Source organism: Narcine bancroftii, chromosome 5 (assembly GCF_036971445.1).
Source record: "Narcine bancroftii isolate sNarBan1 chromosome 5, sNarBan1.hap1, whole genome shotgun sequence".
NCBI classification, from domain to species: domain Eukaryota; kingdom Metazoa; phylum Chordata; class Chondrichthyes; order Torpediniformes; family Narcinidae; genus Narcine; species Narcine bancroftii.
The window spans coordinates 4,090,560-4,109,713 of record NC_091473.1 but is presented as its reverse complement, the minus strand read 5'-3'; the positions used below and the strand labels follow the sequence as shown (position 1 = coordinate 4,109,713).

The 19,154-nt window shown below is 42.8% G+C and overlaps 1 protein-coding gene across 3 annotated transcripts in view; it reads right to left on the bottom strand.

The window, feature by feature from the left end:
- Positions 1 to 222: 222 nt before the first annotated feature.
- traip (TRAF-interacting protein) overlaps positions 223 to 19,154 on the bottom strand; it is a 50,263-nt gene continuing 31,331 nt past the window's right edge. For 2 of the 3 annotated variants that reach the window (XM_069936569.1, XM_069936570.1), the window contains 6 exons: positions 16,094 to 16,182; positions 10,711 to 10,866; positions 9,581 to 9,623; positions 5,248 to 5,361; positions 2,865 to 2,915; positions 223 to 538 (listed from right to left, as the gene is read on the bottom strand). In XM_069936569.1, the coding sequence (XP_069792670.1) occupies positions 422 to 538; positions 2,865 to 2,915; positions 5,248 to 5,361; positions 9,581 to 9,623; positions 10,711 to 10,866; positions 16,094 to 16,182 (570 nt within the window). In that variant the 3' untranslated portion in view covers positions 223 to 421. The remainder of the gene's footprint in view (positions 539 to 2,864; positions 2,916 to 5,247; positions 5,362 to 9,580; positions 9,624 to 10,710; positions 10,867 to 16,093; positions 16,183 to 19,154) is intronic. The other variant, XM_069936571.1, reaches the window with a different exon arrangement.

Sequence of the window (19,154 nt, the reverse complement as noted above, 5' to 3'; positions counted from 1 at the left end):
TGGTGGGGTGAGATGTGATCCCTTGATGGTGAAGAGACAAGGTCAGAGATATCTGCCACCAGCCACAATACAAGGAGTTAATTTCATTTGAAGCTTTCCCTATCCTTTCAAAGTTTTCTCATCCTGAATATCACACTGCCTCTTCCTCTTTGAAATGGCAAGCGATTTCACCTCTCACCTGTGGGCTACCTACTGTTCAAACAATTCAATTGCACTGAAGTCTTTCTGCTTTTGGGATCAGTCTTTAATTACTTGACCCATTTTACATATTTCAACTCCTGCTGAGGCTGGCAGCGCTTTTCCCACGAGGGTTTGGTCAGTATTACCTGACCATTGCCTTCAGTACAAAATTGGTTTTCCTGGGACTGTTTGGTCCTCCTCCATCCCTCATATCCCCAAAATTTGGCAAACACCCTTTGGTTCATTGAAGGAAATCCTTTAATTTGGGCTGATGACAAGTGGATCTGTTCACAGTCACCCGTGTTGCTTTCTTCTTCCTTGCTTTCGATGGTAGTGGACGTATTTCAGTCATTTTAGTCTGAAGGAAGGAATGTTAAAGATCTTTTTTTTTTTAAAAAGAAAAAGTGTCATTTTTAAAAACATAGCTTTGAAGTCACACTTGCAAAATGGACAAGAGGGGCTCTCTGGATTTACAATGCAAGGCTGGAACATGAACACTAACTTTGAATTTACAAAATATGCGAAAATATACGACTTTTCTGGTGCGAGCACAGGGTCGTCCGGCAATGGCTGCCTTTCTTGTTTTGCAATGTTTCATTTGATTCTTTCTATCCCATCGACAAGCCCCTTCACAGCAATGACCTGCCACCTGCTCCATTGTCTAGCTTTACACTGTCTGATGTGCAGTCTTTGATGAATCTGAGTTAAGCGTCATTGCCCCACTGATTCTAGTGCCTTCAATAATGTCTGGGTCAAAGACAGTGTTTTCCTTTATTGGCCCCAAGTGCTCCAGTTTTAAATTTGTAATCAAACAATTCACATATGATTAAAGTGCACAATCTAGATTTTGTTTAAGGTTATTTGTATACATTTTGGTTTGCCCATATAGAGGTTACAGCAAATTTTATACCCTAGTATAGAATATTAAAGTAGTTTGTTGCATATCCCTTGTAAACAATAACAGCTTGAAGTCTGTGATTCATAGACATCACCAGGGGCCGAGTATCTTCTCTGGTGATGCTCTGCCAAGTCTCTACTGCAGCCATCTTCAGCTCCTGCTCATTTTGGGGACTTGTCCCCTTACGTTTTTTTTTAAGCATGTGGAAGGCAAGCTCATTTGGATTTAGATTGAGTGACTGCCTTGGCCATTCAAGAATTCTCCAGTTTTTAATCTTTGAAAAACTTCTTTGTTGCTTTAGAATAAGGGTCTCCAAAGTGGTCGATATTGACCTCCTGGGGTCAATGGCGTCATCCGGGATTGGGGTCAATAAATGCCAGGGGGTTGACAACATGGGTGGGGGGGGGTTTGATAATGCTGGTGTGAGGGGGGGGGGTAATTTAAAATAGCGCTTCAACACCACCCCATTCCCCCTCGCGCCCCCTCCGTCCAGCATGGGGGTGGGGGGCTTACCTGACATGAACCTCTGTGCGCCACTATCACGCTTCCCCCCTCATTGTGCAGGTACCTGCTGGGGGACAGAGGGCTCAAAAGCTGGACTGTCTGGCCTAAAACTGGATGTCTGGCCACCCTACCCAGTGCCCCCCCACCAACCCCCATTCAGCCCAGTGCAGGGATTCCATGTCTGGGAGTCCCTGAGGGACCACCTAATTCCTGAAGGGGTCAACAGACTAAAAACTTTGGGGACCCCTGCTTTAGCAGTATGTTTGGGATCATCATCCTGTTGTAGGATGAAGAGCTATCCAATGAGTTTGGAGCCATTTGCTTGCAATTAAACAGATACAATGTTTCTATATACTTCAGAATTCATTTTGCTCATGCCATCAGCAAATACTTCATCAATGTGGCAGCTATACCTTCCCAGGCCATAACACTCCCACCACCATGTTTCACAAATGAGATTGGACATTTCCTTTAAGCTTCCACACTTTGCTCTTGCCATCACTCCCATACAGGTATCATCTGTTCAAACACAATTTTCCTGAATTCTGCATGCACCTTTAAATACTTAGCAAACTGTAATCTGGCTATCCTGTTTCTGTGGCTAACTAGTGATTTCCATCTTGGATCTTGGTAATCCTAAGGTTTGGGCGATGTCCCTTACTGTTTTATTCTTGTTTTTCAGCCTCATAAAGGCTTATTTTCATTGGTACAACTCTGGTCCTCATGTTGAAAAATGGCAACTACAACTTTGAAGGTGATCAAAAGCTTAGAACCAAGCCTATCTCTCTTATACCTGCACCAATGAAGCAATTAAACCTACCAGAGTCCTCACAAACACCTGTGAAGCCCAACTTCCCAAACACGATGGTGCCCTGAAATGGGGGAAACCATGTATACAAAGTGCTGCAATTTCTACATAGTCAAACCAAATTGAATACAAATAACTTTTCATAAAATCTGGAATGTGCATTTTAATTACACATGAATTATTTAATCACAAATTTAAAACTGTGGAGCACAGAAGCAAATAAAGGAAAAAAAAGTGTCTTTGTCCCAAACATAATGGAGGGCTCTGTGTGTTGTCTGTAAGCTGTGGCCCCTGTTGAAACATACAATGTCCCATTCACTCATGTGCTGAATTTGTGACTTACTAACCCTTTCCAAACAAACCTCACCTATTTTGATCTCCAGCCCCCACCTCCAATTCTATCCCCTTAACCCATTGTCTCCATTTTTTCCACCATTTTGCCCCCACAGAATTTACAAATGCAGCAAAAGATACAGGTTCAATGAACTTGGTTCTTCCTCCCAATCCATCAAAGCCAATCCGTACCTAAGGAGGCAAAAGAATGAGACGATCAGACTTGACGCTGCATTAAGAGAGACTATTGATGCATACTGTTATTGTGTAAACTGGACAGCAACATCCCACATGTGGGTATTGCCCAATTGCAACCAAGCCTCGAAAAATGTTCTGCCCAAAATGTTGGCTGTGCTTTTCTCTCTCTCTCTGGAGTTTGCCTGGTCTGACAAGGACCCACGGCTCTTTTTTGTTCACTAGAATGTTGGCTGGTTCAGAGAACTTCAGATATGGGGAGTGATTGGATAGGTTAGGCTCATTTCTCCTCGAGCGAAGGATATAACATTGACAGGCAGAGATAGGACGAATAATCCCATGGTCGGGATAAATAAAAACAAGAGGGCAACAGTTTAAGGTGAGAAGCAGAAGATTTACGGATCTGATGGAAAAGTTCTCTTTTGGCAGAGATGGTGGTGATGAAACCAATTATACAGGTACTCCCTGATTTGCGACATATGTGACTTACGTCCATCCGCACATACAATTGACATTCCTTTTTAAATAAAGAAAAAATTTTAAATTTACATGGTTTATGTTGTATTTGACAAACAATAACAGAGATACAGGGCATGAAGGAGCCAAAATGTGTGCACTTATGTTGTTAGTCGGCCTCCTGGGATTCATAGGCTGGGCACAGCCATCTTGATTCCTGTGCACATGCACAAGTCTTTGGTTGACGCATGCGCAAGAGTCAAGGGTGCAGATTCAATATTGTTAGGGAGCTCAACTCTCGCGCATTCGTCATCCAAACTCCAATACGCGAGCCCACCGTGCATGCACCTGTCAAAGCCTCGCGCATGCACAGAGGAACCAAGATGGCTGTGCCCAGCCTACGGACCCTGGAACGCCGATTAACAAGGTAGGTACACAATTCCGACATACGTCCATTCTGAGATACGACCAGTCTCCAGAACGGAACACAGACATATGTCAGGGAGTACGTGTATATAGTTAAGTAGGCAACGCATTAAAGGGTGATGCATATAAAGGAGATTAGAGGAGATGGGCATGAAGGACAGCATGGAAGTGGTGGACCAAAGAGCCCATTTCAATAACTTCACTGCCAGCAGATAATAAAAATCTGTGCAAAAAGTGCATTTAAGATGGTTTCTGATCAACAATTCTGAATCAAACAGGAAATGAAGAGCTACATTCAGAAGTAGCAATAAAAGGACAATTATTAATAAAAAAGCAATGTCTTGTTTTTTTTAAAAGAAAGATTTGACGTGAAGGGTGCAGAATTAAAATTTGGGCCATTGAGTTTATTCTAGATCCTGTACACCAAAACAAAGACTTCACATTTGGTTAGAATGGAGTTAAACCCAAATTTAGCTTTCTGTAACAGCCAGGGAATCACTTTGTAGCTTTTTATATGAGCCAATACTGATCTACATGGTCAGAAGCATTTTTTTGATAACAATCAAACCTATACACATTTGCTTTCTTGGGTGGATGCAAATAATCCCATTGTATCTCTTTGAGGAGTAGTGGAAGTACTACGGAACTCTGGACATGATTCACCCTTCAATCAAGAAGTGCATCTTGCTGATTATTAGATCAATACCACACTTGTTTGTGTGTAAACTGGCTGGTGTTTCCAAGTATACAACTGGGACTAAACTTCATTAGTTGTGAAGTACCAATTTGACAGCATTTCATCCAAAAAAATAATACTCCAAAAAGCTCCCTCGAGTCTTATATGCAAAGGTGACATTTTGGAAAGCACAGTATAGCTGCCTGCCCCCGGTATCAGGGAGGGAGGGATCCCCCACTGTCCATCCGGTATTGCCACCAGAGCCCAGTATCAGGGTGGGAGGGATGTCCCCAAGGGTACCACTTGAAGGCCCCCCAAGTGCCACTGCCCCTAACCCCAGCAAGCGCCACTGCCACCCCTAATCCCCACAAGCACTGTCACCACCCCTAACCCTATCTTCTTTCCCTCACCCCCCACCCAAGCGCTGCTGCTGTCACAATCCTGAACATAGAAAGAACACAACTGTCTGTCCTAGCGTTCGCTCTCAATGAAACAACAGCAAATACATCATGGCAGCCACCAAGACCTGCTTACACTAAAACATGGACTGCTTACCGGTAAATACACTACAGCATATACTCTAAAAAATTTGTAATGATTCCTGCTGAAATTGCGCGGGGGGGGGGGGGGGGGGGGGCCTCATATGCCTTCAAATACGGTAGCTCAGGATTCTCCTAAAAGTATGAAAGGTGTCATGGTGAAGAGTAGAATTTTTTTCTCTCTTTCACAGCAATGATTTGGAGACCAGACCTCATTCTGACATGCACTTACTGATCCTTGGCTTGTGTGTGAATCCAAACAGAAACTATGTGATTTCTTTCGGAATAACATGGAATTTTGGAGAAATGCTGGGAGAAGACAGTCATCCTCTTCTTTCTTCATCATCTTAAGGACAAAAAAAATTAAGATAGCGATTTTTCATAAATCAAATGCTTATTTCATAAAATGAAGCAAGGTACTAATTCCCACTGTCACTTCTCTTAATGTACTGGTAATCTATCCACACTTGCCAACTCTGACCTTTGTAAAGTTAGTTTTGTTAAACTGAACTAGATCTTCTATACTCTATAGGTTTAAGAATGTACACTGGGTTAAAATTTTATTTCAGAGACACACATGGCAGGAGAACAGTAAAATAAATTGAAAGAAAGCTGATGCTGGCATTAATATACAAAACAATACGTTTCATGGCTTGGTGGAGATGACTTTGCCTGACTTTGATTTGGAAGAATTGTTTACAAAACCTTTTATTTAATACTGGGGCACATATGGCCAACAGGACCATTAGAGACAAATACTAATTGAAAATTATAACTGCACAAATAATCACACAACTTTGGAAGTTAATTATCTTTGGAAATGTTACACATTCAATTTGAAAGCTCCACTGACAAGAACAACGTCACAGGTATTTTTATGAAATGAAGGACAACGTCAGCACTGAAATACCAATTGCCAACGAGACGCTGATTCAAAAGGAGGAGGAAAGCAGAGCTGTCATCTACATGTCTCTCACACCCACATTCACTCAGATCAAAAACTAATGGGGGTGCTCAAGATGACAAGGGAAGAAAAATAGAGGGTAGTGTTTTAACTGTTGAAGGTATTGTTGGAGTGTGAGATTCATCAGTAAGCACATGGTTACTTCACTATATTTATCTGCATTGCCAATTTACATGGCTAAGTTCCAAATCAAGACAAACAATTTCTCTAATTATTAATCACTGGTGACCTGGTACAAGTCAGAAATTTCAAAGATCCTGTACTTCAACAGAAGCCACAATCATATTAAACATATAGGTAGTTTATGTCATGGAGTGTGGGCAGATAGCTAGGAATTGCCACATTATGTTGCTACTTCGCCAAATCAATTCAGCTGGACTTCGGAGTGGAAGTGTTTGGTCCATGGAGAACACCAGTGCTCTGCACACCTTCTAAATGACCGTAATACCTGCATTCTACAACTTTCATTATTTCAAACCCTTAAGTTAATTCAGGACAATGAGAGATGTGGTGTCACAGACATCACATAATCAGTTAAAAATAAATAATCAGTGGCCCAGGTGTTCCACAAGCCCATATACATTTCCTATTTAATGAACAATTATTTGTTCTCACTGTTGATATGCAGCACAAAAACAGGGTGGGATTGGAAAGGAGGGGGGAGATCCAAAGCTGGGTAAACAAGTCACTGTGTTCCAGCCTTATGTCATTTGGAGATCACAATGTTGTTCATCTACCCAATGTAAAATATATTATCATATTGATGAATAAACTGTACATCAGTTATGTGAAGGACTGAGGCTCAAAACATTGGCTGCCTGTTGCTTCCATGACTGCTGAGGTTCCTACAGAACTTTGTATTACTGTTTGTACAACTTCTAGCTTTAAGTACAAAATTACAACCTCTGAATCAAATAACACACTTTTTTGTTCCCATAGTTATGAAATCACATGCAAGTATTTCATATTCCCATATTGCAGTCGATCCAATTTATTGACAATCATCTTTGGTCTGTTGGTTCAAATCATTCAACACATTATACTTAACACCAAAGACATTCTCACAGAACGTCACCTGTTAACAGATCTCAAAATAAATCTTGATGCACATCCTTAACGCATCTTAAATGATCATAATTTGCAAAGAACTCTGATTAAAAAGCACACAGAAAAGTGATGAGTTTCTGAATGAGAATTCGAGATGCCATTAAACTTTGTCACTACACCTCTGAACATCCCTTTTACGTTCTTTTTAAAAAGCACAGCTTGGGTGTTGTATTAAAGGTATAACATGAAAGCTTTGGAGCTTAAGAAACGTTCCAGAATTGGCATCGACGTTCAGATACACCTACATTGCAATACTGAAACATATACAAGCTTGAAATAGAATTTTGTGGACAAATTTTAGGGAGTCGATTATTACACACACACTGCTTTTGAATGCAGTTAGTGCCTGCATTGTTTGGGGCATCGGGAGCTTAGATAGGTGGGTGGCTGGGGCTTAGATGAGAGTCAACGGTTGAGAGGGAGGGGTTGGGACCTTCAATGGGCAGGTGGGTGGGGCCTCTGGAACTCCGGAGGGTGGGCGGCCTGGGTCAAAAATTGGGGGGGGGGGGGGGGGATATACGATATATGGAGAAGACGAGATCTTTGGGCCAAAATAAGGGGGTTGACTTTTACATGTTATTTATTACATGTGTATATCTGGTACATAATCGAGTCCACGCTGCTGAAGATCCAGCTGCGCTGGATGGGTCACGTCTCCAGAATGGAGGACCATCGCCTTCCCAAGATCGTGTTATATGGCGAGCTCTCCACTGGCCACCGTGACAGAGGTGCACCAAAGAAAAGGTACAAGGACTGCCTAAAGAAATCTCTTGGTGCCTGCCACATTGACCACCGCCAGTGGGCTGATAACGCCTCAAACCGTGCATCTTGGCGCCTCACAGTTTGGCGGGCAGCAACCTCCTTTGAAGAAGACCGCAGAGCCCACCTCACTGACAAAAGGCAAAGGAGGAAAAACCCAACACCCAACCCCAACCCACCAATTTTCCCCTGCAACCGCTGCAATCGTGTCTGCCTGTCCCGCATCGGACTTGTCAGCCACAAACGAGCCTGCAGCTGACGTGGACTTTTTACCCCCTCCATAAATCTTCGTCCGCGAAGCCAAGCCAAAGAAAGAAGATATCTGGTACATAATGCAATATTCATGATAAATAGGGAACACACAAAGGCAACTATGCACTTTGGCAAGGAAGTGTTAATCACCATATTGGATAGAATTCCTTTCTCTCAAAATTTATACCTTGTGTAAAGGGTTTTCATTAAATTCAATAAAAATATTTTAAAAAAAGAAAGAAAATTTAATTCATCAACTTAAAAAGAAAGCATAGGAATTTACTGGAGAAAATGGACAACTTCCAATGTTAAAGAAACGCTTAAACTATGGCTTAGGTTCTCAGATCAGATTTATTGTCAAGTACACAATCCTGAGGTTCTTTTTACCTGTGGGTGGGGCAGAATTATCCCTAATTGGTAGTGCAAAAAAACTGCACATAGGAAAAACATGAAAACAAGCAAAAGAACTGTAAACAGATAACAAATGTAAATAAGCTGTGCAACACAGAGAACAAAGAAAACCAATCAATAAATTGCACAATTAAGAGTTCTTAAATGAGTTTGTTGTTGAGGAGTCTGATGGTGGAGGGGTAGCAGCTGTTCCTGAACCTGATGGTGCGAGTCTTGTGGCACCGAGACCTCTCTCCTGATGGCAGCAGCAAGAACAGAGCATGTGTTGGATGATGTGGGTCTTTGATGATTGCTGCTACAACGGGGCTGGCAACTTTACCATGACAAAAGGTGCTAATAAGGTAATGAACCTCCAGCTCATACTCATGTCTGGGTTCATCTACAAGACCACAGCAAGGGTTCTGTTTAAATCTTGTTGACTCTGTCAAGAGAAAATTCCTTCTGGCTCAGGATATTCCCCAGAGAGTTTATTGATTATATATGGGCTGTAACTTTGCAGGTTTACTCACAATCAAACATGATCAATCTGGATGAATAAATGGACCAACAAACAAAAATAGAAAAATCAAAAACATAATAGAATTTAAATGCAAAATTATAAAAGACCCCCTGGATCCAGGGGCAGGTCGGTGTTTAAATAGTGTTGCCATTGCATCCTCTGGAATATGGAGCTCTCCAGCTCCGCTATAATTTGGCACGGTTGGCGTAGTGCAATTACAGCACCAGCAATTGGGACCGGGGTGCGAATCCCGCATTGTCTGTAAGGAGTTTGCACATTCTCCCTGTGTTTGCTCGGGTTTCCTCCAGGTTCCAGTTTCCTCCCACCGTTCGAAATGTACCAGGGGTTGTAGGTCAATGGGCTTGTGGTCTGAAAGGGCCTGTTACAATGCTATATGTCTAAATTTAAATTAAAAAAAAAAAATTCCATGTTGCAATTAACCTTGGCACAAACCTGAACCACCAATTAGATTACACAGAAATAGCTTTGTTCTTTTTCCCAGGTAATTTAGAGAACTCAGTATTTAATGTCAGCATTGGAATAATTGGTTGTTGAAAGGCTGCAACTACTTACCTTTGAGTTCAGAAATTTAGAGGATCGATTTGGTGTGGATGATCTACAAAAGGGAAGAAAAACTAGTTTTGTGACAACGAAGGGGATTTTCATCTGACAAGCTTCAACAAGAGTTATTTCTCCGAGAGCTCTGCATTCAATTCAATGCAGGGCCTACAAAGCATGAGGGGACAGCACAATGGTGAATAGAAATTCAATTATTCAGAAAAGTCAGTCTCTTATCATTTCCTTTAATGGTAACTACACACTCATTCTCACCAACTACAATGACAGAAACCTGAACAGTTTTAAAAGTGGGAGAAGCACCTCAGAGGAATGAGAGGTGGACCAGACCTGTACTATTCCCATCTTTAACATTACAGTAAAAAACAAGAGGAAGAGCATAAATATCTTTCATTCTGGGTCATGATTCCCGGGTTGATGATAGATTTTAACAACCGATGAGATAAATAGGAAAGGCTGATTGGAAACCATTACAAATTTCTTGTGGGACCCAGGTAATAAATCAGTATATGAATCATCGCCTTCCCAAGATCGTGTTATATGGCGAGCTCTCCACTGGCCACCGTGACAGAGGTGCACCAAAGAAAAGGTACAAGGACTGCCTAAAGAAATCTCTTGGTGCCTGCCACATTGACCACCGCCAGTGGGCTGATCTCGCCTCAAACCGTGCATCTTGGCGCCTCACAGTTTGGCGGGCAGCAACCTCCTTTGAAGAAGACCGCAGAGCCCACCTCACTGACAAAAGGCAAAGGAGGAAAAACCCAACACCCAACCCCAACCAACCAATTTTCCCCTGCAACCGCTGCAACCGTGTCTGCCTGTCCCGCATCGGACTTGTCAGCCACCGAGCCTGCAGCTGACGTGGACATTTACCCCCTCCATAAATCTTTGTCCGCGAAGCCAAGCCAAAGAATCAAGCAAAAAGAAAGGTATTTTGATGATGGTATAACTCCTGATTAGATGCATAGAAGTACATAACCACAAGGAATTACACCGATTTAAAATATATACATCTTGAAGCATCCAAACCAAATTATTTGGAGCTCAAACAATACCACAGAGACAAAAGTTAGTCTTGTCTACAGATACATGGCAAAATTCAGACTTTGATGAGTTCCTGCACTTACCCAGCTGTGTCTAGTTTTATTTTCTTAAACGAGGCATTCGGAGATGTTGGAGGAATATAATCAGGTGTGTTGAGGTCATACGTCTGACAAAGATCAATATCTTCCCCGGCAGCCGGTTTGTGCAGCTTAGGGTATTGTAAATTTACAGGAGCAGGGCTGGAAGAACAACAATCATTTTTGTCTGCATTGTGAATTAAGTACTGGTCGTCCCCGACTTATGGCCATAATTGGGACAGAAGGATCGTCGTATCTCAAAGTGGACGCAAGTTGGAATTTTGCCCACACGCATGGAGTACCAAAGTCTTAAAGCAAACATCAAATTTTTTTTCTCTCATTGTAGATTTGACAATAACAACTTAAAGCCTCCTGAATTTATCGATCAGTCTTGGAGAATCTTTCCACATTCTAGACCATGCTTACCTTGTTAGTCGGTGTCCCTGGGTCCATAGGCTGGGTACGGCCATCTTGATTCCTGTGCACATGTACGAGTCTTTGGTTGGTGGACTTTTGGTGGGTTCGCGCATTGGAGTTTGGTTGGCCCCTGCGCGAAACTTAAGCGCCCTGCTGATATTGAATTTGCGCCCTTAACTCTTGTGCAGGGGTCAACCAAGCTCCCATATGCAAACCCAATGCACATGCACCAACTAATGCACACGCGCAAAGGAATCAAGATGGCCGCACCCAGCCTATGGACCCCGGGACACTGACTAACAAGGCAAAGGAATCAAGATGGCCGCACCCAGCCTATGGACCCCGGGACACTGACTAACAAGGTAAGTAGGAATATTTTGGTTCTTCCATGCCCTGTATCCCTGTTATTGTTTGTCAAGTACACAATAATCCATGTCAATTTAATGTATTTTTTTTTTAAAGTTTTCAGTCGTATGTGCAGATGAACACAAGTTGCGTAGGTCACAAGTCGGGGTGTACCTGTATAGTAATGTACCAATAATCGTATTGTCCCTCTTGCTGATTACACCACATTTATTCCACACAACAGTAACTTCAGTTGACTGATGAAAGAACTTTGAAGCAATCCAATGTGAGAAGTTTATTTAATGCAGATGCTTCCCAATCTGACAGCTCGAGGGTAGAGAGTAAACTTTCTAATAGGTTGCACCAGAGGGCTAAAATATTACGGAATTGTACTGCAGAGGGAAGCTATTCAGCTCATTCTGTCTATACAGGGTCTTGCAAAGTGCTGTCCAACTCATCTTGATACATGTCCCACTGAGAATTTCCTGGGTGGTGTGTTGCCTCGCTGGTGCCAGGGTGAAGGATGTCTCAAAATGGGCCCAGAGCATTCTGAGGGGAGAGAGCAAACTGCCAGAAGTGTTGGTACCAATGACATAGGTAAGTGAGGAGGTTCTGAAGAGAGAATTCAGGGAATGAGGAAGCTGAGAAGCAGGACCGCTGGGGTGGTCATCTCAGGATTACTGCCTGTGCCCCATGTGCTAGTGAGGGCAAGAATAGTGAGATCAGACAGATGAATGTGTGGCTGAGAAACTGGTGCAGGGGCCAGGACTTCAGATTCTTGGATCATTGGGATCTCTTTAGGGGGAAGGTACTACCTATATATAAAAAAAATATCTTGGCGGGAAAGTTTAATATAGCTGTTCAGAAGGGTTTAACCTAATTTGGTGTGGGAGGGTGATTGAAACCAGAGTGTTCGGGCTGATGAAGAGGGAAAACAGCAATAAAGAGCAGATATGTCCAGCAAGGACAACAGATAGACGATAAGACATAATTGTAGCCAGAGGGATGACAGAGACATGCTGCATTCAAAACTGGTCTAAAGGTATTCTACTTAAATGCACACAGTATTAGAAACAAGGTGGATGATCTTGCAGTACAGCTGCAGATTGGAGGGGATGATGCTGTGGCCATTACTGAGTCGTGTCTGAAGGAAAGATGAATGTCCAAGGATACAGGTGTGTTGGAAAGAGAGGCAATGTGATTCTACTGGTAAATCACTAGAAAGAAGTGGCATAGGATCAGAAAAGGTAGAATCCTTATGGATTGAGTTAAGGAATGGTAATGGCAAAAGGACCCTAAAGGCAGATACATACTGGCCTCAAAACATCAGCCAGGATGTGAATTACCAAATACAACTGGAAATAGGTATGGTAAAGGTTCCATTATTGTCATGTAATACGATATTTAAAATGTAACATACATGAAATTCTTTGACTTTTGGCTACTGTAAGGCAGACAGAGAGTTTCCACTCTGTCCAGCGCCCCTCACAGAAACCTGGTATTCCGAGGCAGTCTCTCCTCCAAATACTGACCAGGCCTGAGCCTGCTTAGCTTCTGAGATCAGACAATTTCATGCATTTACTGGCTATTAGGGCATGTCAGGACAATGTTACGATAATCATGGAGGAATTTACATGAAAATAGATTGGGAAAGTCAGGTGGTATGGGATCTCAGGAGAGAGAGTTTATGGAATGCCCATAGGATGGCTTTTTGAAGCAGCTCGTTGATGAGCCCACCAGGGGATTGGCTGTTTTGGATTGGGTGCTGTGTAGTGAACCAGAGGTGATTAGAGAGCCAAGGTAAAGGAACCCCTGGGAGGCAGTGATCACAATGAAATTGATTTCACTTTGAAATTTGAAAAGGAGAAACTAGAATCTGATGTGTAAAGAAATCACAATCGCATGAGAGAGGAACTGGCCCAAGTCGACTGGAAAAGCACACTAATGGGGAAAACAACAGATCAGCAATGGCTGGAGTTTCTGCGAGAGATGAGGTAAGTGCAAGACAGGTACAGACCGAAAGAAAAGGAAGTTGTGAATGGAAAGATGAGACAATTGTGGTTGACGAGGGAAGTTAAAGCTAAAGTAAAGACAAAAGAGAGGGCATAGAAGGAAGCAAAAATTAGTGGGAAGGTGGAGGACTGGGAAACTTTTAAAAACTGAGAGAAGATAACTAAGGTGATAAGGAAGGAAAAGGTGAATAAAAATGTCAAAGAGAATACTAAAAGCTTTATTAAATAATATAAAGAGTACAAAAGAGACAAAAATAAATATAGGACCGATGAAAATGATGTTGGAGAAATTGTAATAGGAGGCAAGGAGATAGCAGAAGAACTGAACGAACAATTTGAATCAGTCTTCACTGTGGAAGACATTTGTAGCATACCGCATTCCCAAGGGTCTCTGAGAAGTGAGTGGAGTCAAGATCACGAGAAAGAAGGTACTTGGGAAGCTAAATGATCCAAGGGTAGATAAGTCTCCTGGACTAGATGGAATGCATCGTTGGGTTCTGAAGGAGGTAGCCGTAGAGATTGTGGAGGCATCGGTAATCATCTTCCAGGAATTATTGGAGTCTGGCATGGTTCTGGTGGACTGGAAGATCATGAACATCACTTTGCTGTTTAAGAAGGGAGAGAGATAGCAGAAAGGAATTTGTGGAGTATTAGCTTGATGTCAGTGGTTGGGAAGCTGTTGGAGTTGATTGTCAAGGATGAGGTTACGCAGTACCTAGAGGTGCATGACAAGGTAGGGCAAGGTCAGCATGGTTTCCTTAAAAGAAAATCATGCCTGACAAACATACTGCAATTTTCTGAAGAGGTTACAAGTAGGATAGACAGTGGAGGTGTAGTGAATGGTGTGTATTTTGTCTTTCAACAAGGGGCTGCTATGGCTAAAGCACTGGCTGATCGGCAGGAAACAGAGAGTGGGAATAAAGTGATCCTATTCTGGTTGGCTCAGTTACCAGTGGTGTTCCTCAGGGGTCGGAGTGGGGCCACTTCTTTTATCGTTGTACATAAATGATATGGATTATGGCATAGCTAAATTTGCAGGTGGTAGGGCATCAGGTGGTGCTGAGGTTTAGGAAAGGCTGCAGAGAGACTTGGACAGATTAGGAGAATGGGCAGAGGTGGCAGATGAAATAAATACAATGCTGGAACGTGTTCGGTCATGCACCTTGGTAGACAAAATAGACAGGCAAACTATAATTTAGATGGGGAGAAAATTCAAAATTCAGAGATGTAAAGGGACTTGGGAGTACTCATGCTGGATACCCTCAAGGCTGAGCCAGTGGTAAAGAAGGCGAATGTAATATTTGCATTCCTTTCAGGAGGAATAGTACAAGAGCAGGGAAGTCATGTTGAGACCTCACTTGGAGTACGGCGTACAGTTTTGGAGGCCTTATTTGAGAAAGGACATCCTAGTGTTGGAGAGGGTTAAGAGAAGATTTTCCAGAACGATACTTGGAATGAAAGGGTTATCATATGAAGAACATTTGTCAGCTCTTGGACTGTAGATGGTTGTTGGAGCACAGACATTGAGGGGGACTTCCTGGAGGCATTTCAAATGCTGAAAGGCCTGGACAGAGCAGATGTGGCAAGAATGTTTCCCGTGGCACGGGAATCTAGGACAAGGGGAAACAACTTCAGATTAAAAGGGTGTCAATTTAAAACAGAGATGCAGAAAAATTTCTTTAGCCAGAGGGTTGTTTATCTGTGGAATTTGTTGTCTTAGATGGCACTGGATGCAAGGTTGTGTGTATTAAAGGTCGAGATTGACAGGTATTTGATTAGACAGAGCATTAAGGGTCACAGGGAGAAAGCTGGGAAGTGGGGCTGTGGGAGGATGGCTCAGCTTATGGCAGAGCAGCCTCGATGAGCCAATTAGTCTACTTATTCTCCGATAATCTTGTGTGATCTTGTGATATTTTCAAGATCCATGGTGTACTGTGTGCATCTCTGGTCGCCTAGAAAGATTATCAATAATTTGGAAGGGATGTGCAGAAGAGATTTGCCAGAACTTTGCCAGGATTAGAGGGCTTGAGCAATAAGGAGATTACATTGGCTGGGTCTTTATTCCCTGAAGCATAGGAGGCTGAAAAATGACTTTATGGAGGTTTACGAAATCACAAGCTGCATGAATAAAGATATGATTATAGAACTAGAGAGCACAGGTTTAGGGTGAGATTTAAAACAGCCCCTTGGGGCCACTTTTTATGGCAAGCATATCCTTCCTAAGGTACGAGAAAGATGACACCACTTGCGATCAAGGCTAATATAGGGTTTATCTCCTTAAATGCTTGCTGGACCTTATGTTAAAGAGCAGAGATTTGTGTAAAAAGACAGCTAGGTCCCTCTAAACAGAAACACCCATCAACTTCTCACCATTAAACCAAACTCTACTTTTTTCTGCCAAGATGGATGACCTCACATGCTTCCATCTTCCATGTCCTTGCCCGTACAATTAACCCAACAATATTCCCTGAAGTCTTTCTGCATCCTCCTCACAACCCACACTGCCTCCCCGTGTTGAATTAAAAACATTTGGGAAGAAGTGAATTTTTAAACATCTACTCATATGGTTTCTTGAATATCTATATACATAAAGGCAGCAGACCAAGCTTACCCACCTCTCGTAGATTAGACGGCTGATTGCTTCATTGGTGCGATTTGGTGTACTCAAGGACTTCTGTAGGAATTCCAACTTTTTCTTTAAGTTCTGCAAAACCAATATTGAATGCATTGATGAAAGCTGAAAATTTTGGTGTACAGGAGAGGAAGACTTAAGGATGGATGTAGGTCATGTTTTCTCATGATATAGCAGGCATCATTTATCTTATAATCTGTGCTAGTTCTCAGAGTAATTTCACCGACCTAATCCTTGCAAATAATTTTCTTTCATGCCCATTAATTTCACCTCAATTCTCTTACTGCCCATCAACACTTGGGTAATTGAAAGCAACTGATCAACCCACCAAGTTTTTGGGATGTGGGAGGAAACCTGAGTGCCCAGGGGAAATGCATGCAGTCACATGTGGCAAGGTCAGGAGTGAGCCTAGGTCATTGGAGCAGTGAGCCTACTGAACCACTGTACTGCAACAAGGGGAAAGAGTTTCTGGTGTGCACGTTGAATAATACTAGCAAATAATAAAGCAGACGTAATTTGCAGTACTGTTTTATGCCCCAGGTGCTAGATCACTGTGACACTGGACATAAAGGCTCCATTCTATAGAGAAGTAAAGAGCTACTAGGGAGTAACTGGAAGCAAGAGGGGTTCCCCAGCAGAGCACATTAACTGCTATTTTTTTAACATCCATGGGTTAAGGGTGAAAGGGGAAAAGTTTAAAGGGAACACTAGGGAAAACTTCATGCAGAGTGGTGAATGAGCTGCCAGCTGAATTGGTGAATGGAGCATTAATTTTGACCTTTATGAAAAATTTGGAGAGGTACATGGATGGGAGGAGTATGGAGGGATATATCCAGGTGTAGGTCAATGAGACAAGGTAGAAATAGCTCTGTGTCTATGCTGGAGTGTTCTATGGTTCGGTACAAGTAGAGAGAAAGAAAAGGAATTGTGGCTTCAACTCTCAAGTGATAAGTTAGCAGGCACCATGATGGGGGATGAAGACAAGAGTGAGAGCAGATGCTGGAATCTGGAACAGAGTCCTGATCCAGGGTCTCAGCCTAAAACATTGACTTATTTAGCTTCCCACAGATGCTGATTGATCTGCCTTCATTAGTTTTTTTTGGTTCTACAATGGGCTCCTACCTCTTCAAAAACATGCTGATTGGGGCTTTTGACAGACTGAAATGCACTGTTTTTCCTTTGAATCCACAGATGTTAAGTTTGCTCTTCTTTGATCATGTCTTAATTCTTGGATATCAGCCCCAACATTTCCTCTGAGGGTTGGCATCAATATTTTTTCCCTCCCAGTAATCCCTCCAGCACTTTTCCACACTACAGGCACAAGGGAAATGAGACCAGCCTCATGGTTTTCCATTTTTAATCTCACTTCTAATTTGGGTCACAATCAAACTCCCCCCCCCACCCCAAAAAAAACTCACCTCTCCCTGAGTGTTTAGCCTGACCTGGTTATGAATCAGGCGGAGCTCAATGCCAGGAGTTTCTATGCAAGGAAGGGTCTTTGCTAGATTCAAACATTCTATGGTGAGCATTTAAATGGACAAGGGCCTGATGCTCACTTATTTATAACAGTTACATTTTCCTCAGCTCTTCAAGTAATTCAGCAAGACTTGACTCAAATTCAATCATTTTACCAACACCAAATTTCTTCCCCAAATGTTAACCAAAGACATTATCTTTCTTGAAATGTGTTAAACATCTCTAAATGATGCATTGTTTAAACCAAGAGTTTTCAATTCAATATTCTTTCCAATAAACACACAACAAAATAAATGTTAATGGAGGCCTGCAAAAAAAATCAGTCTATCAACAATTGGTTCTACCCCTCCAAACTCGTAAGGAGTTTGAGATTTTGTATGTTACCAAATATTCTTGCAAGTTTTTACAGAGCATTCTGACCGGTTGCATCACTGCCTGGTAAGGAGGTGCCAATGTCTTCTTTGGCTTGGCTTCGCGGACGAAGATTTAGGAGGGGTAAAAAGTCCACGTCAGCTGCAGGCTCGTTTGTGGCTGACAAGTCCGATGCGGGACAGGCAGACACGATTGCAGCGGTTGCAGGGGAAAATTGGTGGGTTGGGGTTGGGTGTTGGGTTTTTCCTCCTTTGCCTTTTGTCAGTGAGGTGGGCTCTGCGGTCTTCTTCAAAGGAGGTTGCTGCCCGCCAAACTGTGAGGCGCCAAGATGCACGGTTTGAGGCGTTATCAGCCCACTGGCGGTGGTCAATGTGGCAGGCACCAAGAGATTTCTTTAGGCAGTCCTTGTACCTTTTCTTTGGTGCACCTCTGTCACGGTGGCCAGTGGAGAGCTCGCCATATAACACGATCTTGGGAAGGCGATGGTCCTCCATTCTGAAGACGTGACCCATCCAGCGCAGCTGGATCTTCAGCAGCGTGGACTCGATGCTGTCGACCTCTGCCATCTCGAGTACTTCGACGTTAGGGATGTAAGCGCTCCAATGGATGTTGAGGATGGAGCGGAGACAACGCTGGTGGAAGCGTTCTAGGAGCCGTAGGTGGTGCCGGTATAGGACCCATGATTCGGAGCCGAACAGGAGTGTGGGTATGACAACAGCTCTGTATACGCTTATCTTTGTGAGGTTTTTCAGTTGGTTGTTTTTCCAGACTCTTTTGTGTAGTCTTCCAAAGGCGCTATTTGTTACCAAATACTCTTGCAAGTTTTTACAGAGCATTCTGACCGGTTGCATCACTGCCTGGTAAGGAGGTGCCAATGTACAGGTTTGGAAAAGGCTACATAGAGTTGCAAACTTAGCCAACGCTATCATGGGCTCTAGTCATCACTCCATTAAGGACATCTACAAGTGGCAGTGTCTCAAGAAAGCAGCGTCTATCAACAAAGGTCCTCACCACCTTGTCCCAGGCCATGCCCTTTATTCACTGCCTCCATCAGGGAGGTGCTACAGGAGCCTGAAGTTGCACCTCCACTTCCGCCATGATATTTCTGAACGGACAATGAACCTATAGACACTTCCTCACTTTTGTTCTGCTTTTGTACATTTTTAAAAAAAAATACTGTATTTGCAAAACTGTAA